Below are 18,621 nucleotides of genomic sequence, written 5' to 3'. Positions count from 1 at the left end.
TTCCTATGGCATGACTGGAATTAATATTATCCGTGCGTGGGTTTGTACAGTAATTGGTGTTGAAGTTCTGAACTAAGTTTTCTGTTGTATAATGAATGTTGTTCATCCGAAACTGAGATACCAGATGCTATGCTAAAAGTTTTGCTTATCTCAGTTTCGGTGTAGTGGATCCGTTTTGGCCTTTAAGGGGCGGAATGTTATTGTGGCATTTCTTATACTTTGCAATTGTTTTCTACCAGGAGTTATCCTTTTTAGAGAGAGAATTTTAGTCCTGTCGAGTTGTGATTTTCCATTTGTAAGAGAACTGATTGCATTATTTATCCTGTTGAATCTCTACTCGTCATCTTTGTGTCTCGTTTTTTTAAAACTACCTCGTAGCTGCATTTCGTTCCGTGATGAATTTAGAAAGCTCTTTACTGCTTTTCACTTTTGACACTTTGATTTCTTTTTTGGCAAATTAATGAGCATTTTGAACAGCGTTTGTGAATACCTTGATTAAATTGTCAGTGTCCTCTCCCAAGTGTATCGTTGATGATGTAATGCATGTTGTGCAGAGCTTTGGCCTATTTATGCCAGTCTGTAGCAAAGGCTCTGCTATCTGTTGAGGTATAACTGCTAATATTCAGGATCATTCTGACCGGATTATCATCAGACAAGTTTTTATCCAATAAATATCCAGCAGAATGTTAGTAGCTCTAACCTAAAACATTCCCTTCTGTGAGGTTACGTGAGTGGCACGCAAATGGCTAGTTGCCTCGCCTTCAGACCTATTTCTTGAAGTCTTCTACACAAGGTTGATGATGTTGACATCAACCTTCTGGTGGTTGCTGCAAGGAAGGTTCTGAGTTGAGTCGGAATTGCGGTTCTACTCCTTCGTGCGCATAACAACAGATATCGGTCATCGGCGCTCGTCGTAGCGGCTAACCGTCCTTGGCTGAATCTGTAGTTAGAATTTGTTGCCGCCACTTCTGTCTGACTTTTTCGTTCCAGACTCTAGTCCCCCAATAGCTCTCCCATCGCAATTCTTCGAGCAAATGATGTCTGAAAGTCATTGTTACGAATTGGCTATCCCAGATGTCTTATCTCAATATCAGAGCGAAATATGCAGGCTTGCTCTCAAACATGTAATTTTATGTTCCTCTCCAGATGACGTATTGCGATTGTAACGCCACTAATTTTTATACTACTCAGCAACTGTTATTTGATAACGAATTCAAGTTTTATACGGATTGGCATATTTCTGAACGAGTTAACATTATTTTTGTGATTTTTCGTTAATTTTTGGAAACCAGTGTAAATAAGCTGCAGATAAAATAAAGATTAAAAATGCTTCATAATTTTTTATGCAGAGTGCATAAAACTAGTTGAGGTTCTTATCCCTGACTTATCTCATTCAGAATATAAGCAAAAAAAAGAAATTAATTTCTTGTTCATGTTTTGTACACAATGATGCTAGCATATTTTTTTTTTTTTATTATTGACATTTACATTGAATCTGACATTTTCTTATTGCATTTTATAATTTGCTTTTGTTGCTTAAGAAGAAGTTTTTCCATGGATAGTGTGCAGTTTTGCTATACGTCTGGAGCTGTTCCAATAATTTACATTACAAACTAATGTGTGCAAAATTCTTAGTTATACAGGGATTTTTTGAATGTTTACTTAATTTGAAATGATGGATGCAGCCCATGCATCAATATGTGTATTTTGATCAACGTGTAGAAAATGAGAAACTCCAGAATCGAGTTATTCCAAATACTCATGAATGATTTATTTATTTTTCCCTTGTTATCTTATGCCAGAGAAAGAGTACTTAAATAAGAAATGCATTTTCCTTTGCTAATGCCAGTCAAATTGTACGATTTGGGGAAAAAAGGAAATCAAGCTTATGCTACTGAATGGAACACGGAGAGAAAAGAAAAATATAAAACACATAACTCTCAAATTATTGTTATTTGAACAGATAAAAGGTTCATGTGACACTAAAATTTTATAAAAGTAATAATCCTTTTCAACTGCATGATTTTGTTCTTAATAGTGAGCCAAAAAGATGAACTTAGGTTTTACAGTCTTTTCTGCAAAGAAAATTCAATTTGTAAATAAAATGAAACTGAACTGTAATGATATTGATGATTTTCAAATTTTAATGGCTAGCACTAGTTTTATTTTTAAATAATATCTAAGCAGCTATGGGAAAAATTCATTATAACTAAAATTTGACAAAGCCAGCAACAACTTCAGTATTTTATGAAAGACATTCTATTACAATTAAATTCAGCAAGAACTACAAAGTACTATTACATATCAAGAAGTCAATACTAGTGCTCTAATACTCCAAAAATGTATCAAGGCTCTACATCGGAGACTTCAAATTAATAGAAAAAACTACTACAAAATACAAGGTCCGGCTATTAAATTTCCAGGACTGACGTAACTGTAGGAGAACGAAAAGTCGGAAGATTGCGCTAATGATTGCATATTGAAGAGCGTTTTCTTGCGCATGTGCAGTGCAATCGGCGCCTTTCTGAGTGTGTGTATGTGTGATTATGACAAAGCCTCGAGGGCTATCTGCCTAAGAGGAGGGATGCCTTCGTGGAGGACTTTCTAAGGAAAACTGGCTCGCATACACTAAAACCACGAAAACGCCCATGCAGCCAGCCCGTTCGCAGGATGGCGCCATTCTGAAGTAAGTGGTTCTCGTGGAAAGGCGCATTAAAATGTAGCTCTTAAATCGAATGTCGAAGTGAAAATGGAGCAAAGAATTAACATTAAATTTTGCTTCAAATTGGGCAAGACAGCTGTGGAAACCTAAAATGTTAAAACAAGTTTACGGCGAGGAAGCATTATCGCGCTCAAGAACTTTTAAACGCTTTCTGGACGGGCGCGAAAGCGTCGAAGATGATCCACACACAGGTCGGCCGCAGTCCGTACGCACGCCGGAAGCAATTGAAAAAGTTCACGATATGGTGAAATGTGATTGTCGATTGACTATTCTAGTACTCGCCAATGAATTCAACATGGACAAAGAGACGGTTCGGCGAATTTTGACGCAAGACCTAGGCAAACGCAAGATTTGTTCCAGATTCGTTCCTCACCATTTAAGGGACGAACAAAAGCAATTGAGACTGGACGCATGTGACTAACTTATCGACAACGCTGATGCTGACCCTGCGTTCCTGGATAGGACAGACACGGGAGACGAGTCTTGGTGTTATCAATATGACTCTGAAACCAAGCGTCAAAGCTCCGAATGACAGTCTCCAAGTTCACCAAGGCAGAAAAAATTTCGATTCGAAAAGTCCGAAATCAAGGTCATGTTAATCGCTTTCTTCGATTGCAATGGATTCATTCATCATGAATTTCTTCCTCCTAACATGACTATCAATGGATAGTTCAACACATAAGTTCTTAACCGACTTCGAAAACGAATTCGTAGAGTAAGGCCTCATTTTCAACAAAATGGGAGTTGGCTGCTGCTACATGACAATGCCCGCCCACACATTGCGTTCGATTCTTAGCCCAGCATGGCGTCGGTGAAACGCAGCATCCACCATACTCTCCAGACCTAGCACCCGCAGACTTTTTCCTGTTTCCTGAGCTGAAAAATTCGCTGAAGGGAACAAGATTTCAGGATGTCGAAGCCATCAAGAAAACTGTAACGTTACTATTAAAGAGCATTCCAAAAGAGGACTTTAAAACTTCTTTCCGAAATTTGTACAGCCGAGCACAGGCATGTATTACGGCTGATGGGGATTACTTTGAATCGTATTAAATGTGGCTATGTGTTTAACATTTTTTTCTTCTTAGTTATTCCATGAGTCCTGGAAATCAATAATAGCCCGGACCTTGTATTTTCTAACCTATATGCACTTCCTAAATTTCACAAGATCCATGTTAAATTCAGATTCATAGCCTATGGTACAAAAAAATTTTTTTTTAAAGAAGTTGAGTACCTTTTTGCTACGAAGCTTAAAGAAATTCTCAATATTATTAATAGCACTAATTTTCAAGACCGCAATTGCAACTGGATTATCAATAACCATGAACCGATTACAGAAGCTCTCCAGTCTTTGGATATTAAAAATATTAATTGCTATGACTTCGCAAATTTTTATACTACTTTACAATTAGAAGAAATTTATGATAGTCTGCTCACTCTTCTAGATTTGTTTACACGCATTCTTACAATAGTCTCCAAAGAAGAATGGAAGATCTACTTAAAGAGTTTCTTATTTCATAATTACATCAATTTTAATAACACATTTTTTAAACAAGGGCATTCCAATGGGCTCGAGCACATCATCTGTGATCTGTAATTTGGTCCTCTTCACAAAAGAATATCAGTTTCAGTTTTCACTTACAAATGTACAGCGTGCCTATTTTCCCAACCTTTACAGATATGTCTATAACATCTTTGCATTCAAAAACTTTAATAAAATCTAAGAAGCCAATATTTATCTTACTTGTTTCAACAAGACTAGCCTATAACAGAATGATATTAACTACCTCAATTTATAAATTTTAACTACAAAGGACTTAAAATGTATGATAAAAGAATAGATTTTAATTTTCATACAATTAAACTCATAAATAAGAACTCCAGTATCTCCAAGAAAGTTATACTTGATGCTATTTATGCACAAATTCTCCGAATCAAAAACGTTTGCAATGAAATAGATTACCTTCAAGAATTACTAAACTTTAGCCTTTTCAGTCATTTGTTTTTTGTCTTTGATTATGAAGTTTTTGCGGTAATGGCGAGTTTCCTTTCTTTAGGACATTGTTTATTCCAGCATTTAGTTTTTAATTAGATTTAAGGCTTAGCAGTTTTACCTATTTTTTCTCAAAAAAGAACATTGTTTTTCATGTTTTTGAAACTGCCCTTTTTTTGTGCATGTATTTTGACATTTGTCTTAATAACTCGCTTCAGAAGCTTTTTTCCTTATTTAATATTTGTTCTTTTTTATTTTTGTTTTGCCATCAGTAGTATCACTTAGTTTTTTTAAGTAGTTTATGCTACTTTTTCTTCTGTATCTACTATTATTTATTTTATGTATTTTTGTTTCCTGTGAGTATGAATGTATGTACGGGAAAGATCTGAGCGCATTTTAGAATAAATTGAAATATCTTTTATCATTTTAAAATTTATGGTTAATAAATTGCTAAAAATTGTATAAAGTCTCAAATGCTTCAGAGGAATGAAACATGCATTCGGAACTCATTAAGCTACAGAGTTTAAGGGTTTCAAAAGACTTTTCCCTTGACAAGTTCTGTTTGAGGCGTTTAAACAAAGGAGATTATTTTTTCATGCATTTGTATAGCACTTTGTAATTTTTACAGTCTCTTTCATGGTAGTGTTTTTGATTTTCTTTGAAGAGCTTTTTTTTTTTTTTTTTTTTAACTAAGTACCATTCAAAACACATAACTTGGTATTCATTACCATTTTCATGGAGATTAAAATAAGCTGGCTTTTATCTATATTTATATTTAGTTTATGTTCCAACATTTTCTTCTCTTTGAAATGATACTTATGTACATACATACATACACACATATATATACATATGTTTAAGAAAAATAAAGAATATGTAAAAGATTACATTAACAACGTAAATTTATCTTCTCAATTCTAAAACACCTTTCTGCACTACGTCATTTCTAGATTAATCCATGTTATATAACTCTTACATAATTCTGGTGATATAAATGGAACTAAAAGTCAAGCAGCCAAAAGTAATTTTATAGCAATACTAACTATCCAATCAAAATTCATTGAGAACCAAAACTCAGTCTGAATTAAGATTTCACCCTGAACATAATGCACTTGCTTTCTACCTTTTGGCCTAGCTGGACTGCAGTCTGCCTGTTCCTCCTTTCTTACTGCAAAATTATCTAAAATATAAGCTTTTTGGAATAGGCACAATTAATGTGCCAACTTGCTTGTGGCCGCAACATGTTTGCTGATATAAAAAATTAAGATTTAATCTGCCTTCGCCCCCAATTTCCTATTCATTATGAATCAACACTTCTATGCCATCGAAATTCTTGCTGTTCATTACAAATTCAATCGCCTGCGTTTTACTACAGAATCTATTACATATATATATATAATACATGACTATAATTTTGTAATGTATAAATCTATTAATTTTGCAAAACTTTTTTATTGTATGCATTCAAATAAATTTTGAAACATAGAGTTAAAGATTGGTTTTATTTTTTCATTTCACAAATGCAAAAACATTAAAAAAATTAATTGCAGTTTCACATTCATGTAATTTTTGTTTTCACATTAAAACATATGTAGGTGAAGTAGTTACACCACAGTTGTTATCCTTTTGGCTCATTAGCACATAACCATCATTCCCCCAGTATGTAGACCATGAATTTTTTATAATCCAGTAGGGCTGACCATTCATCACACCATATCCGACAGCCAGAACAGAATGATCTAACTGATCTTCTCTACTTTCTGGGGAATAAAAAAAAATTAACTATAGTAGTAAAAAAAATTGAAGCTAATCTGAAATAAATAATAATAAAAAATACATAAAACTATTAATAACATTAAACAAATTTGTTGCTTCCACCTGTGATCATAAACAAACTTACGATTTTACATTAAGAGAGGGGGGGGGAACAGACCTATGGCTTAATTGAATTCCTTTACCATCTACGAGATTGTTAGTTTGCAACAATTAGGATAACAATTTTTTTGTCTCCTCCCTTTTTTAATGAATTGGATTGAATTTTTAGGAATACCTGGAAAGTATCCAACTCCTTGAGTTATTTCAATAGATTTTTTTTTTCTTATCATGTTAAAACATAAGCGCCCGATTCTCTAATATATAAAATAAGCGAATGCATGAAACTTGCTGTGGTATGAACTGCACGGGAATGAGACACTTTTTAATTCTCCCATTTTCAAAAAGTTCTATATATATTTTGAGACTCGGCGGTAAGATTAAACAGAATTAAATAATAAACAAAGATTAATGAAGGTGGATAAATTATTTTATTGTTTTATTTTACAACATAACTGAAACTTTGTGCAGCAATGAACAGTAAAGTTAAAATAAATCAAATCACGAAATTAATCAAAAACTTCACTGTACATAATGTTTTGTGTTAAAACATTGTTAAACATTCATAATAATGGCTGAAATATAATAATAAATTGCACTAAATTTAATGCTAAAGAATGCATTTCCACCTGATGTGATAAGAGAGAGAGAAAAAAATTTGGCAGCTCTTCCACAGGACAGGAGAGAAGGTTTTTCTCTTGAAAATGTAAGATCAAGTGAGTATGTCCACACTACAGACTCTTTTTTTTTTTTTTTTAATCTTTTCTTTTTTTAAAATAAGAATTACTGTATCTCTATGATCAACAGGAATAATGTTGCAAGAAATTTTGAAAAAAAAAAAAAAAAAAAACTTTGAAACAGATAAATTAATAATGTACGGAAATTAAATGCCACAAAAGCTTATTAAGCTATGTAAAAAATGTTCCTAAAATTTGGATCCAATGTATTATATTAAAAGATAAATCACCACGGGTTCTGTTATGGACATTGATGATAAGAAGTTATTGTTGAAATTATAAAGAGTAATTGGAGAAAATGAGCTTTTTCACATCTAAAATTTCCTTCTAACTCCAATCTGATAATGATCATAAGTACAGTATTTTTAAATTCTGATAATGCTAACAAACCGCTTGAGTATTATAGCAGTTTTATTCCATTTAATACAACAATCAACTAAATATTTCATCAATAATTTGATGGACAAATCATTTTTAGAAAAGAATAAAGTATTTTATCACATTTGTCATTTAAAAAATATTAATCCCTGATAATTCAAGAATAAAATACACTCACTGAGCCCCCTTCTAAAAAACGCACACACATGGAAATATTACACTGCTGTCAAATTTGGTATGCGGTTTTACCACAAACAGATAAGCAAGAAGGCAACTTTTGTTTCATTTGTTGACAGACTTGAGAGGAATTCTAATGAAAACATAAACGGAATCAGAAGTACGCTGAGAATACCCATCAATGGTTGTTCTAAAAAAGCCCTTAATTAATATATATATATAAAAGCCTTATCTTAGACACAATGACTCTACTAGAGTATCTCTTTTGATACTATTAGTGTATCTCTTTGCAATAGACCTCCGACATTTAAGACCTAAGAAATACATTTCATCTACCTATATAATGCACACATGTTTTGACGAATAACAACTTTATTGAGCGCTTGATATAACCAGCTTCACAGATATCTTGAAATAAAACAGAAATTTTCCCAATGGGATACTGTCAAAAACAGAAAAAATATAAAATTAATAGAATTTCTAATAATAAAAGACCGAGGCATAACGTGCACAACAAATCCATACCTGCCAACCTCTAAAGATAAAAATTCAGAAGATTTCTCCAAAATTCAGAAGAACACGAAGAAATAATATCATGCTTTGCTATTAAAAAAATAACAATTTATACAAATAGAAAAAAGAAAATTGTACTTACATTAGTAAATCTCAATTAAGTAGTAACTAAAAACTTTATTAGGAAACATAAAACAAGAACTTAATGTTACACACACACACACACACACACAAAAAAAAAAAAAAAAAAAAAAGCAAGCAATGAATTTAGAGTGCATTTTTTGGCTTTAGCCTAAAATTCTTTGGAAAATTTCCTGTCATAACAATTAGTTTCCTCATAACATTTAGCAATTAAAATGATTTCTAGAGTTTTTGGTGAAATTGAAGAACGAAACATAGTTTTGCTTTTCTTCACAACACTGAAGACTCTCTCGCACTCAGCATTACTGTGTGGAATTACGAGAATAGCACATAAAACTCTTGCTAGTCTATCATATTTTGGTGTTCCATCAGCTCTTTTTATTCTTTTTAAGGTACCAACGAGGACATCAAGTCTATCTTCTCCAGAACTGGCAAAGTCTTCAAACTGTGTAAACAAACATTCTGCCAAAAATTACATCGGCATCCGAATTCGTAGCCGAATTTGAAAAAAAATCAACCACTTTCTTTGACGTTGTTGAAGCCGAAGCATTAACTTCATGCTTTTTAGACTTAACATGCTTCACAATGTCGCTTCTTCCACCGTGACTTATTATGAAGTCACACACGCACACGTTGCAAAATGCATAGTTATTTCCTTTGAAGGATTCTTTAATTGTTGGAAATTCGGCTTTGTAGGCAGGCCAAAAATATTGAGAATACGGTTTTTTTGAACTCATTTCGTAATAACGATGTATTAAGAAAATTCGTAGCACGTGCAAACACACACACACAAAAAAGAATGCGACTATCCACGTTGAAAAAATAACCTGGCGCCCACAAAGAAAAGAGTGGGAGAAACAAGTTCAGCGCATTGGATTGGCTGGTTAAGCGGAGAGTTGGGAGAAACCACAGGTTACTGGATTCGAAGTAGTCGGTAGTTGGCGGTAAAACAAGATGCAATTGGCAAAAATCGCTGAATTGGCTAAAAATTCTAAAATTTCGACAAAAATCACTAAAAACACTTGAAAAAGGAAAAAAATCGTAAAATCGTAAAGACAAACGCATTTTCGTAAAAATTACGAAAAATTCATAAAAGTTGACAGGTATGCAAATCTGATGATATCTACAAAAATTAAACAAAAAAGTTATTCATAAAATATTAAAAAAAAATAAATTCATAAAGTCTTGTAGACAGCATTAAATAACATTCTCTCTACTTGATTTATTACCTTTGAGGTAAATCAACAAAGTTCAACAGCTTAGTCTTTTTGCTGTCTTGATTATGGTGGTGTATCGGCTGCCTTTCACTGGCTTGTCATGTCAGATGAGTGATTTGCTTCTGAAAGAAAACAAATCTCTCTGACACAATTTCTCACAAAAATTCACCAATGATCATTGCACTTGACCCATGACATGGCTGTGGTGAAATCAGACCAGTAATATTTCAATTTTGTCTAAGGATCTTAGACACAATGCTTCTACAACATACTTTGCTAGAAGCACTCCTAAAACACAGGCTAAAAGCTAGATACATGGTACTGTCATTGTTTCTAAAGGTGCAACATGCTATTTCGTGGCCAGAAAATTTAGAAAGGTGTCACACTGTCTTCACAATGCAAGAATATCAAAGTTGCGTAAGCTTTCTGGGTTCGAGTCACATAAAACATGCAAAGTCCAAATTTGTTTGTTTCCATATCCTATTCTGCAGGATATTTTCAAATCTGATAAGATATTTAATTCACTATACCACTTCAAAAATTTTTGTTTGACCCCTTCAGAAATTGGAAAATCCCAATCCGTTTTAATAGCTCAAATTTTTTGAATCAATAGCTTAGCCAATAATAACAAAAGAGCTAAAAAACTCTAGAGGATAAAAAAAAAAAAAATCTGTAACAAAATCTCTTTTTTTAACAAGTTATTTAGATTAAGTGCAGGCTCAAAATGAATAGGAAGGCTATCACCCTTTCTATCCCATAGAATATCCAAGACTAAAATCTGATTTTTAGAAACAGATTCTGAATTATCATTGCTCAAAATTTTACTAACTTTATTTATAGGATCGAATGTCCACATCCGAGGGTCCATCTTAATTTCCGCCAAAATGTCTATTGATTTATTCATAAAATCCTTCAATTCTTCTGTCTCAAGACACTAGACACAATTATCGATGTAAAAAGAATTTTGAAACTTTTCTGCTACTGTGACTTAGTTTGGCAGACACTCGAGACAAATGAAATGAAATGATAGCATATTACTAAAAGATGTGGCTCCTAAAAGGCACATCTTTGATCTTCTTGATCTTTGATCTACATCTTTAGATGTAGTCATAAAAGATGTGGGCTGGATTTTAACCAAAAAATACCCTAGTGTGGCGATATGCTTTTATGAAATTATCATTCTCCTACCAAAGGAATCTTAAAAAATCTCGACACCTTTTTTTTAGTTCAATTTGCAAGAAAGCATGTCTTATATCTACTGTAACCCCTATATGCTTCTCTCTGAACCTTAATAATAAGGCAGATATTTCCTCAATTAAATATTTTCTCTCCGCTTTAATGACAGGATGGTGGGGAAGGTATTAATATCCTTTGGACTTAAGATTGTGCATACGAACTTCCTCTATCATGCCTTTCACAAGCCACTTCCTAAAGACCCCATCATACTTTTCAAGCATATTCAAGGATTTAAGTCTTTATGTTGTGATGAAGTCTTTTTTCCACGATATCACAGTTGGATGGTAAATTTAGGTTATGTTTTAACAAGGGTAGACCAACACAGTATCTCCCATCTTTGGTTTGAGCTAAGGAGCCTAAAAACTGTACCCAAGGAGTATCTTCTTCGATGCTCTTTGTAGAATCTGCCTGAATCTGAAATTCCTATTGCCTCTAAATTCCAAAGATTGGATACATTTAAAGTTCTGAATCATCAGACTTACATTCAAAGTAGCTCTTTAAGTCGACTAAAAACAATCCATTCTAAATATAGCGTCAGCTGCAGTCAAACCCCCGTTGAATTATTGACTTTCCCTGTAAGAACTAAACCATAAATGTCGCTGCCAAATAGCGTCTCTATCTTTGGGCAACCTGGTTCTTATGTCTGACAGCTATATCTTTTTACACTTAAGTTTTTTTAAAATAGGTTCTGCTGGTCTTTTTAAATAAGCGTGCTAAATTCCCACATGCAACTTCTAGATCCAAAAATTAAATTCAACTTCTCATCTCATATAAGGACTGAGAGAGTGTAGTTCGGTTCAATTTAAGCCCCTCTAAAAAGAGTGTGAGCCACAATCCTCTGCAGTCGAAATTAGTCCTAATTCCTACACAGTAGAGTTCAAAATATACGATTTTTGTGAGCCGCAATCAAGAAGTGCTCGAACTTCACTCATGTCTGATTTTCCTAACATATTGACTTTAATTGTCATGAGAAATAACTCTGAGGAACACATCTGTCCTGCAGTAGTTGCTTGCACAGTTTTTGGCACTGTCTGCAGATTATAGTAGAGAGAAATTTTGAGTGCTTTATCACATGCACAGCAATGTATAAATTGTTTACAGGACTTTGCAGGTAAAAGGTACTTTAGACAACTATTCTTAAGCTCAATTTTATTTTTTTCTTATATAATGACAAAAAGCATACTTCGTAACAGTACTTACTATCATGCAGTTTATCACAAAAAATACAGCTATTATATTTTGTTGTAATTAAAGCTGTTGCTATGAGGACATTCATAAACTGTTTCGATTTAAATTTGCCCTTTAAATCTTATTTTCAATTTATTGCAATACTTGTCTTTCTGCCCAAAACTTTCAAATCCACCTTGCCCTAAGTTTTTCTTCCCGTTCCACTTGGCATTTTAAAAATGTCATCAAATTGGCCAGGCAAGAAATATCCTAACTTTTGTTTATCTTTCCCAAAAGGGGGGTTCTTTGGCTGGCTCTGAGGACTTCGTCTGAGAGGCATGATTCTACCACAGGATATAAACAACAAGCATTGCTTTCTTTTTTATTATCTAAGGATTTGAGAGCTCTTAGCCATGCTTCAATCTTATCAAATAATTGAGGCAATGACAAATTTTTCTCTACTACCTGCCCTGACATTTATTACAATTAACTCCATAAGCTCTCTCAAGTATACCCCAATTAATAAATCATATTTCCCAAAACATTCTTTAAGAGCACTAAGAGCTTTCAAATAATCTTCCATAGACATTGGGTAACTGCCAATAAAATCTCCAGTGCACTTCCCTTGCTTTGCACAAGATACTGAAATTTCCTCCTGTATTTTTTCGAACTGCGACCAGAAGAGAAGCCAGTTCAATAAATTTCCATCGAACTTCTTTACTCTATTTTTGAAAGTTTAAATGATCTCGTGTTATGAAACGAATTACCAGAAACACTACCTTGTGACCTTGTTTCTAAATTTTCCTCTTCCAAGGCACCTAACTTCTCACTAACTAAGCAAGACATGGTAATAAATTCATTTTAATTCAGTTTTTCAGGCTTCGTATTACCCGGAATTATGGAATTAAAAATTTCCTCGTTAAGTTTCTTAGTGTCTTTCTGTAGCATTTGTAAATTTATCTTTAGTTATTCCTTATAAAGAAATGTCTTTACCAATTTCCTTTTTCAAAATATTAACAGTCATGGTAAAGGAAGAACGCAGTTCCTGCATTTTGTAGTTAAAGGATCCATAATGAAACAAAGCTTCCATATACCAAGATACCAGCTTCAATTCACAAAATAAAATTCAAAAATACTTCAACAAATTTAAACAAAATACTTCTAACAGTAGCCTCATTTTGTCCTGTCTTGAATCCCATTTGAAAGGAAATCCAACAACAACAACAACAACAACAACAAAAAAAAAAAAAAAAAAAAAAAAAAAAGAGAGAGAGAGAGAGAATCAGAACCATGCCGATACTACCTCTCCACGGTTGTTCTGAACAGGGCTTTAATATATATATATGTAAACCTTGAAAAACTTAGACACCGTGAGTCTACTATTAGAGTCTCTCTTTACAATATACCTTAAATAGTTAAGAACTAAGAAATACATTTCAACTGGGTGAATAATGTGCAAGCTTTTTGACAAATAACTTTATTAAGCACTTGATATAACCAGTTTCACATACATCTTGAAATAAAATAGAAATTTTTCCTGTGAGATACTATCAAAAATAGAGAAAGCACAAAATTAATAAAATTTCAAATAACAAGCAAAAAGACCGAGGGATAAAATCTGATGCCATCTACAAAAAGTAAACAAAAAAGTTTTCATAAAATATAAAGTAACATAAATTCATAAAGCCTTATAGACAGCTTCCACCATCTACTGATGGCATACCATAACAATGCTGCTTTGACGCAGTCAGACATTCTGTCTAGTTAAGGCTTTGAGGGAAGCTTATCATTCATCTAGTTTGTTCTGATCTATAAATTATGGTGTGTTGAATACAGTGATAGTACTCATACACAATGAAATGGCTTAGACAGACAACCAATAGAAAGGATCATTTAATATTTCGAAAAGCACAAGCAATTCCAAGACTTTTATTGTCCATTACCAACAAGCTGATGTCTTCAGAGGTGAAATAGGTGATGTCTTCAGAGAATCCCATATCTGATTGAACCATGCCCAGTCACTTAACAGAAGGGCAGGTTGTATCATTATGCACATTAAAAGCCCTGTCAGTGTAACCAGCCATCACTGCTTTTGTGTGCAACAGTGTCATTAGTGAGAAACTTGGACTATTCTGAATGACAGTACTGCATTATTTAAAATACAAATCCGAGTTCTCTCTGGAAACTAACAACGGTCATGCTTGAATAGGGAAACCTTGAGGTAAATGCTATGAATACTGCTTTAGCTGTGGAGCAGCATGGTATTTCAATGGATGGCAGGATGATTTGGTGAGATACTAACATAAGGGAGCTGACCATTCCTAGAAGCAATGAAAGGAAAATTAATGACTCAGAAAATATACTGTCAGCAATATGTGCTGGACATCTTGTAGCCAATATAATGCCTCTCATGGCATAACTGGCACTTTTCTTTAGTGGGTTAATGCTTGCTCATATACAGCAAAGTTTACTAGAAATGTCAGTGCCTGAGGATGATACACTGCTCTTACTCCAAAGCAGACAACATAGATTTATTCATGCTTTCCTCTGAGTTCTTCAGACAAGAAGTTTGTTCATTTCCTTTCATGTCTTGTTTTTTACAAATAACATGCATCCTGGTGTTCTTTCACACCATTAAGTCTGTTTACAAGGATGCAATATAGGCCGGCGATTGAGATATGGCTACTGCTGCTGCCCAAGATTCATCCTTGACTGAATTCATGCATGCTCTGTCCCAAAGTTCTTTCATGATGGAAAAATGCTTTTTACCCTCCTGCAGACCATTCGCTTGTCCATAGGGCTCCTAATAACTAATAAATTCAAAGAATGTAATTAAATTTCCTCTTTTCATTACACTAAACCAGTGGTCGGCAAACTTATTAGCTAAAGAGCCAAATATGAACATTACAACAATTAAAAAAAATTGGGAGCCAAATTTGCTTATTTAGTAAACTTTTATTACACTATAAAACTAAATTTAATACTTAATAAATATTTATTAATGCGAACAATGTGCCTGCATCTCCTTGGAAAGTTTGAGTAAGTCAGGTTTGTATGTTGTTTTTAATTTTAGGCATGATTCCAAGTTCTCATCAATAGGATGACTTCCCACTTTACTCTTGATAATATTCATGCTTGAAAAAGATTGTTCGCATATATATGTTGAATCGAAAAGGGAAAGAATAGCAAACACGAACTTTTTCAGCTGATTGTAAGAGTCAGGAATATTATTCCACGCATTGAAAATGATCACGTCTTCCTTCTCCAGGTCATTCAAAGCAGACCACTTGTGTTGTGAACTAAGATGACATTTTTTTCTTCTCCAATATTTCCAATTCAACACAAAGACATTCAAATTTAGAGCGCCATATCTCCTTGCTTTTTAAATCCAGCCATTGTATTTTAAAGCTACCAGTGTCAATTTCAAAAGAAGAAAATTTCAACTCGGTTATCGTAGCATTAAGAGGATTTTTGACAAATGCTAAAGTTGCTCTGCTGTTTTTAAATTCCTGAAACCTGCTGAGAAATGCTTCCCTTATATTTAAAATTCTTGTTTTAAAATGGTGTTTATCAATAGAGGAATTATTTTCTTGGCGATGCTTCAGGCTCGGAAAGTGAAACTATGTCACAAGACTCGTCAACTTCTATTGATAAAGTCAAAACCAATTTCAGATCTTCGACATGCTGGGTGGTTATATTCGAACACATTTTAATTGTTCTATCTTTATTGGTTTTGGCAGACAATGGCAACTCTTTAATTCTTTTCAGAATATCTGCTTTGTTCTTAAAATCCCTAAATAGCTCTTTGGATGCATTTATAAAACAAATTTTTATGTATTCGCCATCTGTGTACGGTTTTTATCTCTTAGCAATCTCTTGGCTACAAACAAAACTTGCCATATTAATATTGCTGGAAGATTGCATCCAGTTATTAAACATAGAAGTTGACGACTCTTGACTCTTCTGAAGTTCCTCAACTGCTTTCTTTCTTGCACCACCGGTAGGATATTTAGTACTAAATGACGCATGCTTTCTTGTAAAGTGTCTCTCTAAATTTGACTTCTTGTTATGCGAGAATTTCTCCTTACAAATAAAACATGTCGGAAGTCCATTCAAGTTTTGAATAAATGCAAAATTCTCGGTTCACTCAACTTTAAATTTGCGGTTTTCATTTTCCGTTTATCTTTGCCTTTTTTTGGTAGCCATGTTAATTGCGGTGCCTATAAAAATATTCCAAATATATTTTTCTGTAAAGCCACCAGTACAAAATTATTAAATTGATGAGAATAAAAATTAAAAAATCTTTTTAAAAATACAATTTTATTAATATATGTAAATGTACTACAAAGAAAAAAATAATTTTTTACATCATCAGAATGACAAATTTTTTAATATGACCAAAAATGGAAGAAAACTTCCAACATTTGGACAAATAGAAGTTATCGAAAAATCGATTACAAATTTTGTACCAGAACCACAAACATACATGGCAGGTGTAATGAAATCGTATAACAATACCTGTAAGATGTGCAGCTAGATTAAAAAATACAACTTTTTAATAAGACAGGACAACGGCAGACACGGTAGATAAGACAAAACTGTTCACACTCCAACTGCTGCTCTGTGATGCCAATTTGTACCTTCACTACTTTATAAAAAGCATGCACGCGCATGTCGGTAGTTTGTACGTGGTTTATGCTTACGTTTACGAAAACTAATAAAATTAAACTCGATGTCATTACGTATTTTTACAACAATATAAAATTTTAATTACCTATCTATCTTTTTACTCAACAAAAAAATATACATGTTCTTGGTTTATAGAAGAATTTTAATTTATCAAAATAAGATGTAATTTTTTTCTTACCAAGTTTTTTTTTTTTTCTTAAATGAAAATATTATTGCGCCTTCCATGGATATTTGTACCAGAGCAGCACTTAAGGAGCCAAAGAGCCACATGCGGCTCTGGAGCCGCACTTTGTGACAACTGCACTAAACCATAAATTGGATATTTATAAAATTTAGTTCCTAAAAATATTTACCCTTATAAAATTAGTCTTAATAGTTTCGTAACTTTTTTGTAACACTTGATGGTAATTAGCTTCAAATTTGGCTGTTTAAATCCTTGTAAAATAGTTTTTACATAGGCTTTAAATTAGAATTTTTATTTCAGCTAGCTGTTATATGTTTCTGTAAGTCCTTGGTCGAACTAGTCACCAGATTTATCCTGATTGAGTCAATGCAATCAGTTCAGATACCTGTTTCAGCAAGATCTGGACGCAAAGTTAAACATTTGCAAACAAATGTGTCTCAGAATACCATAAGGAATTAATTTACCTCTGTATCCACTTTATTTTGCATGAAGGCCAGAGATATGCAAACAGGATGCTAAAGCTCCTTCTGAACTGCCCAGTTTTCTCCAGTAAACCTTATCTTTAAACTTTTTTTTTCTCTCATACTGTAATGAATTAAGTATATCGGCACTACATTTACATATATAAAATTTCATATGGTTGTAAAAAATTTTTTCTTGTTGTCTTCCTCAATTCTTTCTTTTGTTAATGAGTAAATAATCTGAATTCAATTTGACCAAACTACAATTAGTTTAGTTATTTTACAATACCCAAACTGGCAAATGCTGTATATAATATTTCTCCTTTTAAGCAACAATAAACTTCCAAGCAAGGCATTGTCTTAATGGAATGCCTGCATTTGAAATTTTGAAAAAGGTATTATTACTTTTTAACTCATTCTTATAGTAAAAACCTTAAAGAGTCATTAGGTTATTTCGAAGCAGGAAAGATGAAAAATGAACAATGCCCTCACCTGGAATCGAACCATGGACTTCTGGAATACCTGCCCAGCGTGCAGACCACTACACTATGAAGGCGAGAGAAATACCTTATATACTCCCCCTTTTAAAGGGTAACTGGGGTTTTTAGGAACCCAATTACCAAACCCTGGTGAGGAGAATCATCATCTACCACCCTTTTAGTTCAGGCGCCACTTTAGTTTACTAGATTCACTTTTGTGTGAAAACTGGAAGAGTAGTAACTGCACAGGAGAAGGGTTAAAAGTACCCTTTATTAACTCTTTAAAATTTACAATGCATCAACTTGACGCTAACAAACTATGCCTTTTCTTGAAGGGGTAACTGAAATTCAGATAACGAAACTAAAAATTTGAAGATACGGTACAAGTAATAGACCTATGCTACAGGGCTCAGCTAAATCCCATTTCTTAAACCCCTATCGAAAACTAGTGGCAGCAAGTAAATGCAATTAAGCCACGCGAACCAGTAATAAGTCTGGGAGCAAACGCTTAAGCAGCAGAGGGTGACGGCACTAGCTTAACTCTCCCTTTCCTACTGAAACTCGGTTTTTAAACTCTTTCTTCAACGTAGAATTTGAATTCCTTCACGCATGCTACCAAATGTAAATATTCTGGCACTGGCAATTAAGAGAATGAATA

General features: G+C 33.5%; 1 protein-coding gene across 1 annotated transcript in view; it reads right to left on the bottom strand.

Moving 5' to 3' along the window:
• Positions 1-6,195: 6,195 nt before the first annotated feature.
• Positions 6,196-18,621, bottom strand: part of CtsK1 (C1 family peptidase 26-29-p) — a 126,348-nt gene continuing 113,922 nt past the window's right edge. Inside the window, exon 10 of the mRNA XM_085820411.1 lies at positions 6,196-6,472. Coding sequence (XP_085676537.1) covers positions 6,288-6,472 — 185 coding nt within the window. The 3' untranslated portion in view covers positions 6,196-6,287. The remainder of the gene's footprint in view (positions 6,473-18,621) is intronic.

This window comes from Stegodyphus dumicola, chromosome 7, assembly GCF_044657685.1.
Source record: "Stegodyphus dumicola isolate Sdum_Otavi_A_Nest chromosome 7, ASM4465768v1".
In the NCBI taxonomy this organism is placed as follows: domain Eukaryota; kingdom Metazoa; phylum Arthropoda; class Arachnida; order Araneae; family Eresidae; genus Stegodyphus; species Stegodyphus dumicola.
This window is presented reverse-complemented; position numbering and strand designations above follow the sequence as displayed.